This window comes from Lithobates pipiens, unplaced genomic scaffold (genome assembly GCF_037356315.1).
Source record: "Lithobates pipiens isolate NorthernLeopardFrog02 unplaced genomic scaffold, aLitPip1_a1.2 Scaffold_1, whole genome shotgun sequence".
Taxonomy (NCBI): domain Eukaryota; kingdom Metazoa; phylum Chordata; class Amphibia; order Anura; family Ranidae; genus Lithobates; species Lithobates pipiens.
In genome coordinates this window covers 94,292,583-94,314,569 of record NW_027507685.1, presented here as the reverse complement: position 1 = coordinate 94,314,569, position 21,987 = coordinate 94,292,583, and the positions used below count along the sequence as shown (strand labels likewise).

Below are 21,987 nucleotides of genomic sequence, written 5' to 3'. Positions count from 1 at the left end.
CTATTTGTTTTTACACTTTTTAGCACTACATTTTTTCTTTTCCATTAATGTCTATAGTGATTCTGCTGTGAACTTTGAGGATGAATTGCTCCACAGTGCCTACAGTTACTGAGGTCAGTGGAGGCTTGTTTTAAAGTTGGTCTAACTGCTTGTCAAGAATGTTTAAAAAACCCTGAATGTCTATTGCCCTTCCACAGAACTCTGAGGAAGCATTCCTCCACAGTGCCTGCAGCTACTGAGGTCAGTGAAGGATTGTTTTGAAGTTAATCTAATTGCTTGCCAAGAATGTTTCAAAAAATATGAATATCTATAGTGATTCTGCCGTGAACTTTGAGGATGAATTGCTCCATGGTGCCTGCAGCTACTGAGATCATTGAAGGATTGTTTTGAAGTTAATCTAACGGCTTGTCAAGAATGTTTAAAAAAACGGATTAACTATAGCCCTACCACAGAACTTTGAGGATGAATTGCTCTACAGTGCCGGCAGCTACTGAGGTCAGTGAAGGATTGTTTTAGGCTCCATGCACACTGGCTTAAATAATGTTGCTTCTACAGGGGTTTTGTGTTTTGCCTGTAGAAGCAGCTCAATGTTATCCTATGTGGCCATGCACATTAGGACGTTTAGAGTCATATTTTGGGTTCAACCTTAGAGGCAAGAAAATAAACCCTTCTAGTTGCGTTCCTGATTGGAGCTTACTGGCAGAAAAGACGTAAAACTCTTCTAAACTTGACTAGACTTTGTACAGATAATGCTCTATATGAGCTTTTTTTAAGGCCAGTGTGAATGTAGCCCAAGAATGTTTTAAAAATCTGAATATCTATAGCCCTACCACAGAACTTTGAAGAAGCATTCCTCCACAGTGTCTGCAGCTACTAAGGTCAGTGAAGGATTGTTTTGAAATTAATCTAATGGCTTGTCAAGAATGTTTTAAAAAAACGGAATAGCTATAGCTCTACCACAGAAATTTGAGGATTTATTGCTCAACAGTGCCGGAAGCTACTGAGGTCAGTGAAGGATTGTTTTAGAATGTCTAAAAAAAACAGAATATCTATAACCCTACCACAGAACTTTGAGGATGAATTGCTCCACAGTGCCTACAGTTACTGAGGTCAATGGGGGATTGTTATAAAATTGGTCTAACTGCTTGTCAAGAATGTTTAAAAAACCCTGAATGTCTATTGCCCTGCTACAGAACTCTGAGGAAGCATTCCTCCACAGTGCCTGCAGCTACTGAGGTCAGTGAAGGATTGTTTTGAAGTTAATCTAATGGCTTATCAAGAATGTTTAAAACAAACGGAATAACTATAGCCCTACCACAGAACTTTGAGGATGGATTGCTCTACAGTGCCTTCAGCTACTGAGATCAGTGAGGGGTTGTTTTAAAATTAGTCTAATTGCTTGTCAAGAATCCATAGCCCTGCCACAGGTCACCTTAAACCAGCTGGGAGCCACAAAGAAGGAGCAATATGAGCCCACGCAGCCTAAATCACCATTCTGACATGTCTGACATAGACTAACTTTTGGATCGTGCTTGTGAACTGTGATCGTTCTTCCTTTACTATAACCCTGTAGTAATCCAACCAAGGTTTTGCATAGGACAGAAATGGTCATATTGTGACTGAAGCCCATTACCATGGAAGATGTGGTCATGCTGAATATCCTCAGCAGGCGCAGCTGATGGTGACTTGCAGGCACGAGGGCAGGAACGTAATCCATTGGCTTGAAAACCACAGGTGGGGGGACAATGTCGCTGCCAATTCTCTCTGAAGTACCAGCTCTTCATTTCATCCATCTCCATAAACACGAGAGAGAAATCTTCCATCGGAATCTGCTGCACAGTAGATCGCTTCAAGACATTCGGTCGGCAGACGAGCAAAGGTCCAATGAGCCCGGAATTAAAATCTTTGTACTGGTTGGAAACACGGGAACAAAAGTCAAGTTTGAATTACATTGACATCTATCTCTCTCAAATGTTCTTTAAACATCTATGTTGCCACACAAGACATATGTCATATTGAGGTGCAAAATCACACATAAGTCCTTTGTAGCAAAGAAAGAGACAATTCACACTCATAATAACGCTGGGAACTTTTTGTTAAAGGTAAAAAAAATTAAGTAAGATTCAATTGCTCACCAAGTGGCCATTAGAGGTGTAGAACCAGGTCCGGCACTCTTCAGATCCAGTGGGCCCGAACTGTGAGCTGACTTTTCCTGTGTATGTACGGGTGTGTTGTGGGGGAACACTGTCTTCCTCCTTCCATTGTACAGCTAAAACATTGGAGTAGAACGAGTAGGGTTGGGAAGCCATGTTCTTAAACTGTATCTGGAGGCACAAGACAAAATGACAAACTGGTTCAAGTAAATCATTGTATGCTAGAAAGTCACAATAATAATTAAGAAATAAAAATGAATGAATTGAATTATAAAGTATTATAAATTTAATAATTATATTTAGTAAATGTAATACATTTACTAAAAATAAATACTAATGTAAAAAAAACAAAAAATATATATATAGTTGTATATACTGTATTTATATATATTGTGTGTGTATATATATCATTTTTTATTTTATTTTTATTATTTTTTTACGTGTTTTAAATTTACTAAAAATAAGCACTAATGTTAATGTAATATATATATATATATATATATATATATATATATATATATATATATATATATATATATATATACACATGCCATAACCCATTGCAGGGCGGCCTTGACTGAATGGGCTTACCGGTTACCTTCTCTTGGCCTGCTCCTCCGCGTCTAGGGGTTTCCAGGATTGATACCCAACGACTTGTACACTGACACAGATAAAGTCCTTTCAAAAGGTTTTATTTTGCAGTAGAACTTTCACAAAACACAGTCTCTTTGGGAACAAAGGGCACGGGTGAAGAACTCAGGTACATTGAAATGCAGGTTTAGCAAAGTCTCTACTTCCACCCCGAGAGTAGCCACTCGCAGCTGGGTACTTCAAGGCTGAACAGACCTCTAGCCAGAGGTCATGGCAGTCAGCACGTTGACTCAAAACTTGAACAATCAACTGAAGATAAACAGGAACCTTTTTCCAACCGTACCTGGAACGTTTCCCGCTTCCTTTGAGGTACTGGAAAAGTGTGAACTCATCAATATCCTTCCCAACTCAGTAACCAAGGAACTTCTCAGGATGCCACTTGTCGACCCTCCTCCGAAGAGTCCTCCCCCGGTCACTTGCACAAGCTCTGGTGCCCCTTCAAGCCGAGAGCACAACCGGACACTGCAAATCCTTCCTCAGTTACAGCGCCTTGGACCAGCAGGTTTCCGAGAAATCGGGAGCGGACGGATCCCTACCCCAGACCAGTCAGGTCTAACAGGGGCCACTGACAGGAACATGTTACGGGATGTCAAACACCCCGTGACGGGACCCCTCATGGGGCCACCCTGGTCCTGGAACCAGAACAGACCACACGGGTCTCACGAACAACTCCGGAACCCCAAACACGTGACCCACACTTGCTTAAGTACCCCCTCCCAGACTCCTCAGCGTGCCCGACACTCCCGCTGATTGGCTCCAAGAGGGCCATACCCAAACATCCAACCAAGCCTGGTTCTCGCCTGTCATGTGCACCTCACCGTTCACATGACCAGGCAGAACATCAATCATGGCCTGGCCAGACTGGTGTTAAGGCTTACCTACACAATTAACCCTCAGTACCGTAAGATCCTGAGGCAAAAACTAAATTTGCAATGCGCGTGACATTTGATCCCAAATGTCATCTGCTACACATATATTTGTATATACTGTATATATATATATATATATATATATATATATATATATATATATATATATATATATATATATGGTGTGTGTATATATAGATATATATATTTTTTTTGTTTGTGTATATATATATATATATATATATTTTTTTTTTTTTCCGTGTGTGTGTGTATCTATCTATCTATCTATCTATCTATCTATATATATATATATATATATATTATTTTTATTTTATTTTTTCCATTTTTCATTCATTTGCTATTTCTTAATAGCAGTGGTGCACACTTTCGGCTGCTGGATGTCAAAAAGGGATGTATATTAAAGTTTATTCACCACAGACAGAGCCTCCTGCAGAGAAGAGCTAACCCACAGGGGAAAAGTTTAGACCCCAACATTTTTTACATTTTGAATAAAGCACGGGAATGTAAATATTTTACTGGTTGAGAAAGAATGATTTAAAATTAAGGAAATGTCCACTGCATGGATTACATTTAGTCACATGACACAGAAAGCTTACTTACTATGATTTCATCATTGACCTCTGCCCGGATACATGGCCCTAAAAGTCCTAAATGGGCGTCTCTTTCTCCACGGAAGGCGGGTTCACTAAAGCTGCTATCTAGATACTCCCGAAAAACCACTTTCTTATATGATGGGAACCCATGCAGCATATGGTGACTGATGGAAAAAAAAGTGGAAATGTATTAAACATGGTGGCTCAGTCACTACAAAATATAAAAGAAAAGAAAGAAAGAAAAGAGGTAATAAAACTAAATAAAAATACAGAAAATAAAAACAAATAAAACAAAATAAATAAAATAAAAGTAAGGAAAAAAATAAAGAAAAGTAAGGAAACAGGGGACCTCGCCTTATTTAAAAAAATCCAGGTAACACAATACAAATTTAGACACATTAAAAATAAATACATACAATTAATTAAAAAATATGAATTAAAATTACCTGTCTTTTATAAAATAAGGGGACCGTCCACCACCATAATCCCACTCTATCTCCTCAGCTGCAATGAAATAAGTGTGTATTTGCCATATATGGCTCCGAGGATCTAGTTCTCCATACAAGTCAATATACTCAAAATCACCACTGTAATCATCATAGAAGTCCACATTGTCATCCACCGAGTTATTAGCGTGAGATCCATTTTCTAACCATTTGTGTGCTGGGCCCACCAAGTTGTTAGCATGAGATCCATTTTCTAACCGTTTGTTTGCTGGGCCGATTTGCCCCGTATCTCTGCGCTGTCTACTTAACTCTTTAACTGGTTCCCCTTTCACTTCGCCATTTTGGATTCCAGTAGATCCAATGGGTTGCCAAGCCTTTGTAGAATTTTTCAGAGACTTGTTGTTTAGGACTCCATCATCCAAATATTCTGGGGTTGGCAATTTTGTCAAGTAGCTTTGAGGTCCAGAGGGTGGGGTTTTTAAAGGGGTAATAAATGGAAACTGATAAAAAGTGGAATCGAGGGTGGAATTTTTTGAATCGTCATGATCATATTCATAGTAGTCATCTTGATGATGCTCACAACTAGTGACTGTTAATGTTGCTCGCATACCTACATTTGTGAGAGGGGAGTCTGGTGCCACATGCCATTGTCCTACAGGAAAGAAATCAACCAGTCATGAATTTAAAGAGTAAGGAAGTACAATTGTACCCTTATATGGTTTTTTTAATGATAATTTTTTCCCACCTCTGGTGGGAAGACTGGTGGCTCTAAGTGCTGCCCACATTTGGAGCCACCAGCCTTTCTAACAAAGTGGCTGGTCTGTATTGTCCCATTCATTCCTATGGAAGTTTATACTCTTGGCAGCCCCAATCAGTCCCCTTTCCCTTAAAAATAAATAGGGAAGTTGGACATTTTGGGAGAAAGGCTGTGCAGCTCACACATCATTGGATTATCGCTGAAGGTAAGTATTTCAATTTGTGGGCAGAAACAACTTAGATGAAAACTGTACAAGACTGCAGTTGCCCTTTATCTACTTCCAGTCTGGACCTTTTCTGGCACTTTTTCTTCACATGAAAAAATTTGTATTTTTTTTTATGCTAGAAACCGACTTAAAACCCCTAAACATTATATATATATTTTTTAAAGCAGGGGCCTTAGAGAATAAACTGGTGGGTTTTGTATTTTTTTATGTCACGTGGTATTTGCACACCGGTTTTTAAAATGCACATTTTTGAGAAAAAAATAATTTTATTAAAATATTATTAATTAAAAAAAAAAACACAATACATAACCCAATTATTTTGTAAATATAAAACACGAAGTTACGCTGAGTAAATAGATACCAAACATAGCATGCTTTAAAATTGCACACGCCCATGCCGTGGCGACAAAAGACTTACATTTTACTATCCATAGGTGATGGTTTAAAAGCCTTTACAGGTTACCACTTTAGAGTTAGAGGAGGTTTGGTGCTAGAATTACTGCCCATGATCTGGCGTTCATGGTGATACCTCACATGTGTGGGACGATTGTCGTTTGTGTGCGTACAAGACTTTACAGGTTTTTTATTTTAATTATTAATTAAATTTTTTTTCTTTACACTGTTACTTTAACCGCTTCAGCCCCGGAAGATTTTACCCCCTTCCTGACCAGAGCACTTTTTGCGATTCAGCACTGCGTCGCTTTAACTGACAATTGCGCGGTCATGCGACGCTACACAAAAACAAAATTGACGTCCTTTTTTTCCCCACAAATAGAGCTTTCTTTTGGTGGTATTCGGACACTTCTGGGGTATTTATTTTTTGCGCTATAAACAAAAAAATTGACGTCTTTTTTTTCCCCACAAATAGAGCTTTCTTTTGGTGGTATTCGGACACCTCTGGGGTATTTATTTTTTGCGCAATAAACAAAAAAATAGCGAAAATTTTGAAAAAAAAAAACATTATTATTTACTTTTTGCTATAATAAATATCCCCCAAAAATATTTAAAAAACGAATTTTTTCCTCAGTTTAGGCCTATATGTATTCTTCTACATATGTCTGGTTAAAAAAAAATCGCAATAAGCGTACATTGATTGGTTTGCGCAAAAGTAGCGTCTACAAAATAGGGAATAGTTTTATGCCATTTTTATTATTAATTTTTTTTATTAGTAATGTCGGCGATCTGCGATTTTTATCATGACTGCGACAATATGGCGGACACATCGGACACTTTTGACACTATTTTGGCACCATTGTCATTTATACAGCGATCAGTGCTATACAATCGCACTGATTACTGTGTAAATGACACTGGCAGGGAAGGGCTTAACACTAGGGGGCAATGAAGGGGTTAGGTGTGTCCTAGGGAGTGATTCTAACTGTGGGGGGGTGGGCTTCAACTTACATGACAGCTATCACTGCTCCCGATGACAGGGAGCAGTAGATCTCTGTCATGTCACAAGGCAGAATGGGGAAATGCCTTGTTTACATAGGCATCTCCCCGTTCTGCGGCTCAGTGACACGATCGTGGGACACCGGTGGACATCGAGTCCGCCGGTCCCACGGGCATGGTTTAATTGGCTAACCCCGCCAATTAAAGGGGAAGTACAGGTACGCCCATTTGCCCACCGCTGCCATTGTGCCGAAGTATATTGGCGTGCAGCGGTTGGCAAATGGATAAAAAAAATGAAAATCTTTTTTTTGATCACCTTTATTGCTGTCACAAGGAATGTAAACATCCTTGTGATAGCAATAGGCATGTGACAGGTACTCTTTATGGAGAGATCTGGATTCTGGTATAAGACCCCAAATCCCTCCTCTGCCATTAAAAGCATTCAAAAACACCAAGCGCCGATGGTTTCCGAGTAAACCGGAAAGTGATGTCATGTCATGTCATGGTTTCCAGGTTACCAATACAAACAGCCGATAAAAGCTGATCCCGGCTTTGCTTGGTTGTCCGGTCAGCTGGCGGACATGCCGGCTGGTCACTCTGGTCTCATGGTAGGAGGGGAGAGCCAGAGAAAGCCGCAGGGGGTGGGGGTTTCCCATCCCGCGGCTTGTAATAGCAACCAAGCAACTGGTGAGCCGCTCAGATTGTCATTACAAGAGAGCCGAATGCTGTTTTCTATTGAGCCAGAGGTGCCTTGTGCAAAAAACTTAACACCGAAAATGAACTTAAAAAAGTGCACTTAGGGTATCTAGTATGCTCCCCTCCCGAAGAAGGAGAACCCTTCCCTGAGCCCCCCCTCTACCCCAGGGTGCAAGACTACTGATGGGGTCTAGAAACACTTAGGTCCATCTAGCCAAAAGGCCTGGTGGCCCCTTCTACTCATGATCAGCCAAAGTCAACCAGCCAGCACTAGGTGAGGGCTCTTCCAAAGACCCCCCCTCAGCCCAAGGCAGGGAAGGAAGGAACCTAAGGGTCACACATCCTCCCCAAGACTACGGCGTCAACTTGAAGACCCTAAATAGTGTTTTACCTCAGAAGGATTTGTATTTCTGGCCATCCAGTCCTGAGGTCTACACAGCCCTGCCACATCCAGGTGGCCGATACCATTTACAGTTGAAGAATACAGTGGTATCTGCTCTCTACTCCCACTCTACTCCCACTCTCTACTGGGGGAGCTGTTAGATGCCCCGGTAGAAGTCCTTTTTAGACGAAACGCATAGAGCCCAGTTTCTCTGATCCCCATATTGCTTTTTAATCTCGTGATCACTATTTTATTTCGCTATGTATTTTTTTGTTCTCTTGGTTTTTATGGAAATAAATAGACACTTTGCCTTTTGACCTGCAATATTGGGAGCTTCTGTTCCTTTGTGTTTTACATATCATCTGCTCCAAGAGCCTGTTGATTTTCTTTGGGTGATATACCATTTGCTGGCCATCCATGCACTTCCTGGATTCCATCATGTGAATATTTGGTTTCTTGAGGACATCGCAGATTGGTCTATATGGATGGAGGATCATTCGTGACCTGTTACATCGTTTCTGTATGCTCTTATGATCTGGTGTCGCTGACACACAGGTCCCTCAGCTCTGGTAAGAGTACCCATCTCTATATTACCAATGTCATTGCCTTCAGATGTCCACTCAACTGCTGGTTGCCCCCCTTTATGAACTGTTTTGTTTGTGGCGGATCCATCAAGTATCTGGAAGGACACTTTTTGGACTTACTTTACTTTCAAATTTAAATTTAACCACTGACCAGTTTATTTAGACCGATGGTTGTTTTTACAGTTTGTTATGAGCACATGTTATTTAGACATTAGCGTTACATTTCACCTCTCTCTCTACTCCCAGCCTGTTGACTGGACAGTGGGAGCAGCAGCAAACTGATAAGGTAATCCTTCTGTTCACTGTACTCTCTCACCCTATCACTATGTCTCTTGTCAGCACATTTGTATTCAGCGCACCGGATTGGCTTCCAGTCCTGCCTCTCCCAATGTGAATGCTGTTGTATAAAGGCCTGCAAGTGGTGGATACCAAGTCTAACTTCTGTACTTATTTTACCTTTTTTTTGTTAAGTAAAAATATTTTGATTTACTAATAAATTAAAAAGATGTGACATCTCTGAAAGATTAAAACCAAAGTGAGCATAGTGTTGAAGTGACTTGTGTTTCTCCCCTCTGTAATTGTCAGCCATCTCACTGAGGTTGCAATAATCAACTTTGAGCCTTTGCTATTTGGTAGTCATTACTTACAACACTGCAGCTCAGGTATGTGCAGTGCACACCTGCTCTAATCAATAAAGCTTAAGTAGACTGCTGAACATTCAGCCTATGCATGATTAAATGGCTAGCCTGTCTACTGGATTAAGGTCATTCTGGCTTCTGTCTGTTCATGCTGTGGATTAGACCAGCAAATAGTTTTGACTACTGTCCAATGTGTGCTCTGCCTATATGTCTGGAACATTGATGGGCAGTCTGGACCTAGTCTGATGATCAGCTTGTGAACCAGGTGCCATGTGGTGTGGTGGGTAGTAAGCACACAGAGCCAAGTTAGGCAATAACAAGATATTGTAGGAAAATCCAACACAGTACTACTAGGCCCGGCAGGTAGGCATAACCGCCCGGAGCCACATAGGAACTATAACAGTGACCAGCAGACTTGATAGATGCAGACAGTGTCTGCAACGAGGAGTGGAATGTGGCCTGGCTGGTCCACACCCAAAGGGGAGGCTTCCTAAAGTGAGGTAGCCATAGTCCCTGAACTGTCCCTACTCCTCCGGAACCTTTGCCTACTTCTAAGTACTGTTCCTGCCAGATAGGGAACCTGTCCCTAAAGCACGCCAAACCTGGGAGCAGGAGTATTAAGTAGACTCGGCCTGACCCAAGATGGCCACGGAGTCACATGGGGCCCAGCGTCCAATTGGAAAGCTGTCTCCTTGTGACCACAGGAAGCCAAAGAGGAACCAAGTTCCTCATAGCTGTCTCCTTGTGACCACAGGAAGCCAAAAAGGAACCAAGTTCCTCATAACTTCCTTCCACTTCTACATTGCCCCTGCAGTGGGAAGTACAGACTGCACCTGCCTACAAGCTTGCTGAATTGCTACTTCTGTCCATCTGTCTGAGTACATACACCTATTGCCTGTTGGTTGGCCATCTACCACAAAAACACAGTGGGTCCATCAAACACAGTGACAGGTTTTGTCTGTTTTCTGGATCAACAGCATAATTAATGAACATGCCTATAGACACTGCCTTAAAGGTCTTATTTAGCATTTACTATCAGGAGAGTTAAGATAAAAAGTAACAGACCTGGTTTTTCCATGACCATAATTACTGTCTTTCCATTCATTGGGATCAGAGTCAGTGTCTCTTGATAGTTTGAGTCCACCATGAAGGTGTTGCCTCCAAAATAAACGGAGATGAGTTCTGTGCCCAGACCCAGATTTAACACATGCCACACGCTGACCTCATTCTGGCAAATACTGAGTTGCAGAGAATCCAAGATCCCATTTATAGCTGGAAAGAAAATATTTTTTCTAATGGTTAATGGAAGGTAGGTATCATCATGACAACAAAATGCCATTGCCTTTCACATTCATGCCATTGGCTTTCACATTCATGCCATTGGCTTTCACATTCAGTTAAATTGTATTTCAGTATTAGCTAGAGCAGGGGTCTCCAAACAGTGGCCCAAGGGCCAGATGTGGCCATTTGCTAGCCTTTATCCGGCCCTTGGAGCACTATTCCTCCCACTGATATGAGGCAATATTCCTCCTACTGACACCAACAATGGGGCACTATATCTTCCACTGATACCAATAATGGGATACTACTCTTCCTTATATTGACCACCAACCCTGGGGCCATACTTATTTTCACTAATGCTGGGCCCCTCACATCTATTGCCCCTGCTAGCTTAAATCTTTAGTCAACTTTGTATTGCTGTCTGTGCTCCCACTGGGGAGATTCAACCTTACCAGGACTATTGTCTCTGGCACGAAAAGTGACAGGTACTGATGAGCCGAAGGCCGAACCAGAGGGAAACTGTCTCTTGATAGCAGGGTGCTGACACAATCAGTTGCGACCTGGGAATTCTCCTCCCCACAGGAGCACAAAGCAAAGGTGTAAGGGTGCTGGTGACATCATCAACCTAAAAATGGCAATGTGGCCATGCAGTAGCGGCCCGTCCATTAGGGGCACACAGGTGCCAACCCCTCCCCCCATCCATGCATCTGGCCCCCTAATCTACATGCAGGGCGCTGGACTCATGGATTCCAATGGGGGGGGGGGGGTTAAGTACGTGATTTGAGCCAGATGCTATAATAGGCTTCAAAAAAGGGTGGGCTTGAGGCGCAGAGCACTGCACTCCGAGTCCACCCAGTTGTGTGACAGTAGTAGTATTTTTTACACTGATTCTCCTCCCGGCCAATCAGGTTCTTGTTCACCCCTTTTTTGGGCCAGAGCATTTTTTCCAAATTCTGCTATTGGCCCATTTTGGCAATAACTTTGCTGTTACTCTTAGTGATTGTAAAGACTCGTTTTTTTGTTTTTTTTTTCTTTTAAGCACTTGCCTACCTGGCACGTTCATCCCCTTCCTTCCTTCCTTCCCAGGCCATTTTTCAGCTTTCAGCACTGTCACACTTTGAACGACAATTGTGCGGTCGTGCTACACTGTAACCATGTTAATTATTTTCTTCACACAAATAGAGCTTTCATTTGGTGGTATTTAATCATTTCTGGGGATTTTATTTTTTACAAAAAAAAAAGAACGAAAATTTTTACTTAGTTTGTCAGTAAATTTTGTAAATAATTTTTCTCCTTCACTGATGTGCGCTGATGAGGTGGCAACGATGGACACTGATGAGGCAGCACTTATGGGCACTGATGAGGTGGTACTTATGGGCACTGATAAGGTGACACTGATGAGGAGGAGGCACGAATATTCTGCACTTATGGGCACTGATATGTGGTACTGATAGGTGGCACTGACGGGCACTGATAGCCGACACTGGTGGGTACTGATAGGCGGCATGGATAGGCGGAACTAATGGGCACTGATAGGCGGAACTAATGGGCATTGATGGACTTTACTGATATGTGGCACTAATAGGCACTGATGGGCGGAACTAATGGTCATTTATGGGCTTTACTGATAGGTGGTACTGATGAGTGGCACTGATGGGCAGAACTAATGGGCATTGATGAACTTTACTGATATGTGGCACTAATAGGCACTGATGGGCGGAACTAATGGTCATTTATGGGCTTTACTGATAGGTGGTACTGATGAGTGGCACTGATGGGCAGAACTAATGGGCATTGATGGGCTTTACTGATGAAGGGCACTGAAAGCCTGCACTGACTGGCATCACTAATGGGCACTGATTGCTGTCTCTGGTGGGCACTGATTGTTGACACTGGTAGCTGGCACTGGTGGGCACTTGTTGCTGGAACTATGTTGTAATCATGGCACTGATCTTGAGTGCCCTGATTACATTTCTTTCTGTCCCCTGCAAGGAGAGGCCGCTGATCAGCTCTCCTTGCCGCACACTCTGTCAGTATTGCGAGGAGCGACGATTACCGGCACTTCCTTGTTTACATGTGACTTGTTGTGATTGGACACAGCCGATCCCATGATTAAAAAGCCGCACTAATGGCTCTTTACAGAGATCGGGGTAGCGCCACGTCCTAGCCACATGGTGCTACCACGATCGCCGCGTTGCGTGCTCCTGTGGGAGTGGGTGTGTCATCATATGACGTCCACCCAGAATGAGAGATGCACCGCCCCACCGTCATTTGAGGGTGAGGCGGGTGGCAAGTGGTCATGGTATTTTTGGCAGTGCAACACAACACACATCCGGCAGTAAGGTGCGTTGAGTTGCCATTTGGATTTGCACCGCATGGTTCCAGCGCATGTGACATGATGGTATAAATGGCCCCGTAAGTCAGCATGTGTCAATTTACATTCTAAAGTATATTACAAAAAAGAGATAGATATATGCATTGGCATTATATATACTATATATCAGGTTCGATCCCAGAGATTTCCCAATGGCGCCCTTGTCTTCTGATGATGTGGCAGCAGACTGTTGCCTATTTTCTTCATGGTACCAGCTGAGAGTTTCATTAAAGATGCAAAAGAAGAGGATATTTTCCTTATCCGTAATTATCTACAAACAACATGGACAAGGACATAGTATGTCAAATAAAACTAGAATTCTACCACTTTACAAGACTCTGGTCCGGCCACATTTTGAGCATGCCGTCCAGTTTTACATAATTACATAGTTAGTCAGGTTGAAAAAAGAGACAAGTTCATCTAGTTCAACCATAAAAAATATATATATATATATCATACAATCTCTCTCCAGTTCCCCCAATATCCTTCTTGAGAACTGGTGCCCAAAACTGAACTGCATAGTCCAGATGAGGTCTTACTAATGATTTGTACAGGGGGCAAAATTATATGTCTCTCTCTGGAGTCCATACCTCTCTTAATACAGGAAAGGACTTTGCTCGCTTTGGAAACCGAAACTTGATATTGCATGTTATTATTGAGCTTATGATCTACCAGAACCCCCAGATCCTTCTCCTCTATGGACCCCCCCAGTTGTACCCCCCCTAGTATGTATGATGCATGCATAGTCTTACCCCCCCAAGTGCATAATTTTACATTTATCAACATTAAACCTCATCTGCCACATAGTCGCCCAATTAGACAGAGCATTGAGGTTGGTTTGTAAATTAGAGACATCCTGTAAGGAAGTTACCAGATCACCAGGATGTGCTTGAACTGGAGAGAACCCAGAGAAGGGCAACAAAGCTGATAAGGGGACTGGAGGAGTTATGAGTAATGACTACAAACATTAAACTTACTTATTGGAGAAGAGTCACTTCAAGAGGCAGAAGGTTTTTTTATCTTTCTCTTCGGCCTACCCCTAATACTTACATGAGCCCTATCTCAATCCAGCGATGTTGTGCGAGAGATTCGGCTGTCCGGGACTCTCCCTCCTCAGTGGCTGAGACAGCCATTGGCTCCCGCTGCTGTCAATCAAAGCCAATGAGCCAATGAGGAGAGAGAGGGGGTGGGGCCAGGCCTGAATAGACACAGGGAGCTGTGGCTCGGCTTGGAAGCCCCCATAGCAAACTTTGGGGGCATTTAACAGGAGGGAGGGTCCAGGAGAGCCGAAGAGGGACCAGAGAAAAGAAGGATCTGATCTGCTCTGTGCAAAACCATTACACAGAGGAGGTAAGTATAACAGGTTTGTTATTTTTAACGAAGAAAAGTAAAAAACGAGATTTAGTATCACTTTAAAGAGGAGTTCCAGCCTGGGGAGAAAAAAATTAAAAGTCAGCAGCTACAAATACTGTAGCTGCTGACTTTTAATACATGGACACTTAACTGTCCAGGGATCCCACGATCTTGGGATCCCACGATGTTGGCACCCCAGCCGCCATTTCTGGTAAGGGAAACCGACAGTGAAGACTTTTTGCTTCCCAGCCGATTCCCTAATGTGTGAAATACTCTGCACTTTCTAACTGGCCCAGTGGCTGAGGAAGGAGGAGAAGGGCCGAACTTCCGAGGGACGGTGCCGAGGTGCAGTCTCCCAGAAGTGGGGATGGGTACCTTGCCAAAAACAGGTCCCCGCCCCCCCCTCCCCCCTAAAAGTTTCCACTGGAGGGGGGGGAGCAGATAAGCAGAAGTTTTGCACTTTTGGGTGGAACTCCGCTTTTTAAGCCCTTGTACACACGGTCGGACATTCCGACAACAAAATCCATTGGATTTTGTCCGAAACTTGTGTTGCATACACACGGTCGGACAAAGTTGTCGGAAAATCCAATCATACGTAACGTGATGACGTTATTTAGTTAGGACGGGACTACGTTCAGGCTAGTAGCCAATAGCTTTAGTCTAGGCCCTTGATCTGATCTGAGCATTCGTGGCACTTTGTCCGATCGGAATTCTCTACACACAACCGGACAAAGTCAGATCGGATCATGTTGTCAGAAAGTTTTATAGCCCAGCTCTAAAACTCTGTCCATCGGATATTCCAATGGAAACAGTCCGATGGAGCCCACACACAGTCAGATTATCCGAGAACACGGTCCGATCTGACATTGTCCGTCGGAATGTCCGACCGTGTGTACAAGGGCTAAGAGATGATATGATAGAGATGTACAAATACTTGAATGGTGATTCTTGCACTGGGAGGAAATAATTTAATCTTAGGTACAGTATATAAAGAAGACGCGTCCACACAAGGAAGTTGGAGAAGTGGTTACATTTTTTTTTTTTTTTTTTATATAAAAATCTTTATGGAATTTTTTTTCCAATTATATAAAGAAAATAAAAGAACATAACAATTTAGAGGGCATCAGCTGACTTTTTTTCCCCAAAAGTCCGGCAGACCTAGAAATAAAACATGTTTCAAATCTTTTCCGACGGACTCGAGTCCGGTCGAAAAATCCGTTCGTCTGTATGCTAGTCCGACGGACGAAAACCGATGCTAGGGCAGCTATTGGCTATGAACTTCCTTATTCTAGTCTGGTTGTACGCCATCACGTTCGAATCCGTTAGACTTTGTCCTGCTTGTGTGTGGCCAAGTCCGTTCATTCGGAAAGTCCATCGGAACTCTGCCCGAAAGTCCATGAGGAGGACCGTCGGACCTAGTCCGGCGAAAAGTCTGGTCGCGTGTACGCAGCATTACGCACGCTCAGGTTAAACTGGTTAGACCAGTGTCTTTACTCAATCTCACGACTATTGCCCTTAAATGTTAAAAGCCTCAAAGCTATGGTTTTGGAATGGGATGTCCAACAAGCTCATATAGGTGTGATGGTTCCATGGTATATATATATATATATATATATATATATATATATATATATATATATATGCAAATAACAGATATGTTTTGATACAAATAAAAGATATGAAAAAAAAAAATTACCTGATTTCCTGCTCGATCCAAAGTCTGTTTTGAGCAGATCAGCAGAGGCCCAATGAGGCCAGACGCTAAATCTTTCTGTAAATTGAGGAAGCTGGAGTAGAATCGAGTAAGACATCGTGGATCAGATGAAGCCGGGCTGTCATATGTGGTCACCTGCCAGACGTATGTTATGGAATCATTGGGATAGATGGGGTAATCCCTTAACTGCTCACCTAGAAAATAGGAAGAGGCCGATGTACTAGAAAGATAGCAACCAATGAACTGTGCTAGTGATGTAAAAAAAAAAAAAAAGTATATATATATATATATATATATATATATATATATATATATATATATATATATATATAAAAAACAGCTTTCCTTAACCACCTCAATACAGTGCACTTACACCCCCTTCCTGACCAGACCAATTTTCATCTTTCAGCGCTCTCACAGTTTGAATGACAATTACTCAGTCATCCATCACTGTACCCATATGAAACTTGCGTTGTTTTTTCCACACAAATAGAGCTTTCTTTTAGTGGTATTTAATCACTAGTGGGTTTTTTATTTTTTGTGCTATAAATAAAATAAAATTTTGTGAAAAAAATGCCTTTTTCTTTGTTTCTGTCATAAATTTTTGCTAATTAGTAATTTTTCTTCATAAATTTTGGCCAAAATTTATACTGCTACCTATCTTTGGTAAAAATAACCCACATTAGTGTATATTATTTGGTCTTTGTGAAAGTTATAGAGTCTACAACTATGGTGCCAATCGCTGAAAATTTATCACATCTGATCAGGCCTTCAGTACATCAGGTGTATCTCATTTCTTGAGACACTAACAAGTCAGGAAAGTACAAATACCCAACAAATGACCCCTTTTTACAAAGTAGACATTCCAAGGTATTAAGTAAGTAGCATGGTGAGTTTTTTTAAGTTGTCATTTTTTCCCACAATTCTTTGCAAAATGAAGATTTTTTTTTATTATTATAATTTTTTTACAAAATTGTCATATTATCAGGTTATTTCTCACACACAGCATATGCATACAACAAATTACACCCCAAAATACATTCTGCTACTCTTCCCGAGTACGGCGATACCACATGTGTGAGACTTTTACACAGCCTGGCCACATACAGAGCACCAACATTGATGTAGTACCTTCAGACGTTCTACGAGCAAAAATGACGCATCTCATTTCTCAACCACCTATTACACTTTTGAAGGCCCTGGAGTAACAGGACAATGGAATTTCCCATAAAATGACCCCATTTTGGAAAGCAAACACCCCAACGTATAATCTGTGAGGCATAATGAGTCTTTTGAACGTTCATTTTTTCCAGAAGTTTTTGGAATATGTGGAAAAAAATTTAAACGCATTTTTTTTTACACAAAATTGTCAATTTATAAGATATTTCTAACACATAGCATGTATATAGCAAAAATTACACCCCAAAATACATTCTGCTACTGTTCCCGAGTATGGCGATACCACATATGTAGGACTTTTACACAGCCTGGCCACATAGAGAGGCCAAACATTGAAGTAGTACGTTCAGGCATTCTAGGAGCATAAATGACACATCTCATTTCATTCCTACCTATCACACTTTTGAAGGTCCTGGACCACCAGGACAGTGAAATTACCCACAAAATTACCCCATTTTGGAAAGCAAACACCCCAACGTATATTCTATGAGACATGGGCTGCAAATAGGTACTCGGGTACTCTGATGGTCTGATGACAGGTACTCGGGTACTCTGATGGCCTGGTGACAGGTACTCGGGTACTCTGATGGCCTGGTGACAGGTACTCGGGTACTCTGATGGCCTGGTGACAGGTACTCGGGTACTCTGATGGCCTGGTGACAGGTACTCTGATGGCTTGGTGACTGGTATTTGGGTACTCTGAAGGGCGGTGACAGGTACTCATATGGACTGTGACAGGTACTTGGGTACTAAGATGAACTGTGACAGGTACTCAGGTACTCAGATGAACTGTGACAGGTAGCTTCATGCTGATGGTCTTGTAGCCCATTCCGGTTAATGAACTTTAGCTATGTTTTGACTACGTGTGTTCTTTTTTACTTTTATTATTAAACAAGTGTGATTAACTGTACTTCTGTCTCAGCCTGATTTCATGGTTTCTGACAAGGCCTTACTTAGCAACGTCGGGGGGGGGTATTCCAGTCAGGCTTTGGGAGGAATGTAAATGGCTTAGACCTATAGCAAGAGCATTGTTCAACTTTAGTCAGAGCCAATAACGCCACAATGTGCAGATTCCCAAACAAATGGATTTGCCATTCCTATCTGGCACTGAACCAATATTACCATACCTGCCATAGAAGAGTGATTGGAACTCACACTGCTCAGCCCTTGAGGATATAAGTTAAATGGACGATGAGCCAGATTCTTGAATACGATCTAATGAACACGAGACAAAATTTTATCAATGCATTTTATTAATTGACCAAAGCAATCTATAGGCATGATGATCCAGATGGCTATTATGAGTCAACCGCTTAAGGACTGCCTCACGCACATATACTGTGGCAAGGCTGCACTTTATTGCAAATTCACGTACCTGTACGTCTCTGTTTGTACCTGGTCTGGGGCACCCAGGCGCCACGGGAGCCCTCGCTCCCACGATCGGCGGGCTGGACCTGCTGATTGGCTCCCGCTCTGTCCAATCACAGCGGGAGCCAATCAGCAGGTCTGGCCCGCCGAACGTTCCCGGGGAGAGGCAGAATGCCAGTCTGCCTATGTCAACCAGGCAGATCGCTGTTCTGCCAGAGAGGGAAACGGGGATCTTCTGTTTTCTTGTTTTTAAGCAGAAACACGGATCTCGGTTTTCCTGCAGTATCAACATTCCCCCACACACAGTAATGCCGCGTACACACGATCGGACTTTCCGACGTAAAATGTGCGATCGAAGCTTGTTGTCGGAAATTCCGACCGTGCGTAGGCTCCGTCGGAAAGTTTCCATCGGAATTTCTGTCCCACAAAATTTGAGATCTGGTTCTCAAATGTTCCGACAACAAAATCCGCTCACGCAAATTCCGATCGTGCGTGTGTACACAATTTCCGAAGCACAAAGTGCTAGGCATGCTCGGAATCAAGCAGAAGAGCCGCATTGGCTATTGCACTTCAATTTTCTTGGCTCGTCGTACGTCACCATATTCTTGACATTCGGAAATTCCGACAACTTTGCGTGACCATGTGTATGCAAGACAAGTTTGAGCCAACATCAGTCGGAAAAAAATCCCATGGATTTTGCTGTCGAAATGTGTGATTCTGTGTACAGGGCATAAGAAAGCACTCCATAGGAGCACACTTAACCCCTTGATCACTCCTGATGTTAACCCCTTTCCTGCCAATGTCGTTTGTACAGTGACAATCCATTTTTTTTTTAGCACTGATTGGTGTTACTGGTCCCCAAAAAGTGTCAGTTAGTGTCAGATTTGTCCGCCGCAATGTTGCAGTCCCACTAAAAATCACTAGTAAAAACAATAAAAAAAAGTCAATAAATCTGTCCCATAGTTTGTAGACGCAATAACTTTTGCGCAAACCAATCAATACACACTTATTGGGATTTTTTTTTTTGTTTACCAAAAACATATAAACATGCATATTGACCTAAATTGATGAAGAAATTGATTAAGGAAGTGCTGCAAATAATAATACTATGTTGTAATACTACTAAGAATACAAATAATATTAATTATAATAATATTAAAAAGAAATAATAATAACAATACTTTTTAATAGCAATAATAATACCAATATTAAAAGTAATATGTTATAATAATACTACTAATAATATTAATACCACTACTACTAATACTAAAAATAATAAAACTACTACCAATAATAATAATAATAACAACACTATACTATTACTAATTATTATTATTATTGCTATTATTATTATTATTTTTAATTTGGTCTTCAACGTCCATAAATCAATCCCTTATTTTGTAGGCACAATAACTTTTGTACAAACTACTCAATATACGCTTACTGTTTTTTTTGTTTTGTTTTGTTTTTTACCAGAAACATATAAAAACATACATATTGGCCTAAATTGATGAAGAAATTCGATTTAAAAAAAAAAAAGAAATTATTGGATATGTTTCATAGCAGTAAAAAAAAAAAAAAAAAATATATATATATATATATATATATATTTTTTATTTTTTTTTATTTTTTTTATAATAATAATTATTACTGAACTGCAATGTTTTAGGTCTAATGTATCTGCCTGGAATTCAGCTTTAAAGCGGAGGTCCACCCTAATTACCAGTCCTACGTCTATGTGATCCCCCCTTCCCTAATCGCTAGATATCCCCCTTACCTTTCTGATTTCTTCTGTTTTCTTCTTCTTTCAAATTTCCTGCCACTGGAGATTCCGGAAAGGGGCGGTGCCGCTGCGGAAATGGGCGGGGCTTCAGCGGCAGGTCAATTCTTCCTGTCGGCCACAGGGGCTCCTGGGATCATTGTTTTAATTTCCCAGGAGTCTGTGCGGCGCCAGGCTCGAGTTCTCGCTGTTGTCAGTGCTCGAGCGTTATAATCTGCGCATGCGCGAGATCGCAGATTATACAGGCGGTGCATGCTGGGACATTAGCTGCACTGTGTCCCGGAAGACAATGCCTGTGGGCTTCACATGCCCACAGGAAAAATAGTAAAAGTCGGGAGACGTTTTCCTAATGAGTTTAGAAGAAAGAAAAATGGCTGCAAGATACTCGGACATCATTTAAAAGTAAGTAAACTATTTAGAATACTTAATTTTAAAGATTAATGCGGAAAAAAAAATGGCGGTGGAACCCCGCTTTAAGGAAGGTAGTGCTGCAAATAATAATACTACGTTGTAAAACTACTGAGAATACAAATAATATTAATTCTAATAATAATATGAAAAATAAATAGTAATAATACATTTCAATAATAATGCCCATATTAAAAGTAGCAATATTATGTTATAATACTACTACTTATATTAATACTAGTATTACTAATACTACTACTAATACTAAAAATAATAAAACTAATACTACTACCAATATTACTGCACTATTACTAATTATTATTATTGCTATTATTATTTTTACCATTATTATTTTTAATTTGGTCTTCAACGTCCATAAATCAATCCTATATTTTGTAGGCACAATAACTTTTGTGCAAACCACTCAAGATATGCTTCCTATTTTTTATTTTTTTATTTTTTTACCAGAAACTTATAAAAACATACATATTGGCCTAAATTGATGAAGAAATTCGATTTTTTTAAAAGAAATGTTTGGATATGTTTCATAGCAGTAAAAAAAAATATATATATATATATATATATATATATATATATATATATATATATATATATATAATTTTTTTTTTTTTTTTTATAATAATAATAATAATAATGATTACCGAACTGCAATATTTTAGGTCTACTGTATCTGCCTGGAGTTCAGCTTTAAGGAAGATAGTGCTGCACATAATACTACTACGTTGTAATACTACTAAGAATACAAATAATATTAATTCTAATAATAATAATATGAAAAATAAATAATAATAATAATACGTCGCATGACCACACAATTATCATTTAAAGCAACACACTGCAAAAAATTGGCTTTTCAGGAAGGGGGTACAACCTTCCAGAGCCAAAGTGGTTTAAGGATGGAAGTGCACCTATCCTATTTTCATCTCTTGCCTTATCCTAACCTCCTAACTTAACCCGCCATACCCGTCCACAGATACACACTTGCCAAAATCTGATGGTCGCGGTTCTGGTGTTTGTTTACATCCAGAGATACAAGTCTTCACTGGCAATGCCTGTGCATTACACCTACATAGGCTTCTATGTGCCCGATCATCTCCAACC

At 40.9% G+C, this 21,987-nt stretch overlaps 1 protein-coding gene across 1 annotated transcript in view; it reads right to left on the bottom strand.

Annotated features, from left to right (window-relative positions):
* F8 (coagulation factor VIII) overlaps positions 1 to 21,987 on the bottom strand; it is a 278,437-nt gene that overhangs the window by 176,114 nt on the left and 80,336 nt on the right. The window contains exons 10-17 of the mRNA XM_077465186.1: positions 18,437 to 18,524; positions 16,113 to 16,324; positions 13,184 to 13,334; positions 10,474 to 10,680; positions 4,734 to 5,385; positions 4,295 to 4,451; positions 2,136 to 2,324; positions 1,634 to 1,910 (exon numbers count right to left, since the gene is read on the bottom strand). Of these exons, the coding sequence (XP_077321312.1) occupies positions 1,634 to 1,910; positions 2,136 to 2,324; positions 4,295 to 4,451; positions 4,734 to 5,385; positions 10,474 to 10,680; positions 13,184 to 13,334; positions 16,113 to 16,324; positions 18,437 to 18,524 (1,933 nt within the window). The remainder of the gene's footprint in view (positions 1 to 1,633; positions 1,911 to 2,135; positions 2,325 to 4,294; positions 4,452 to 4,733; positions 5,386 to 10,473; positions 10,681 to 13,183; positions 13,335 to 16,112; positions 16,325 to 18,436; positions 18,525 to 21,987) is intronic.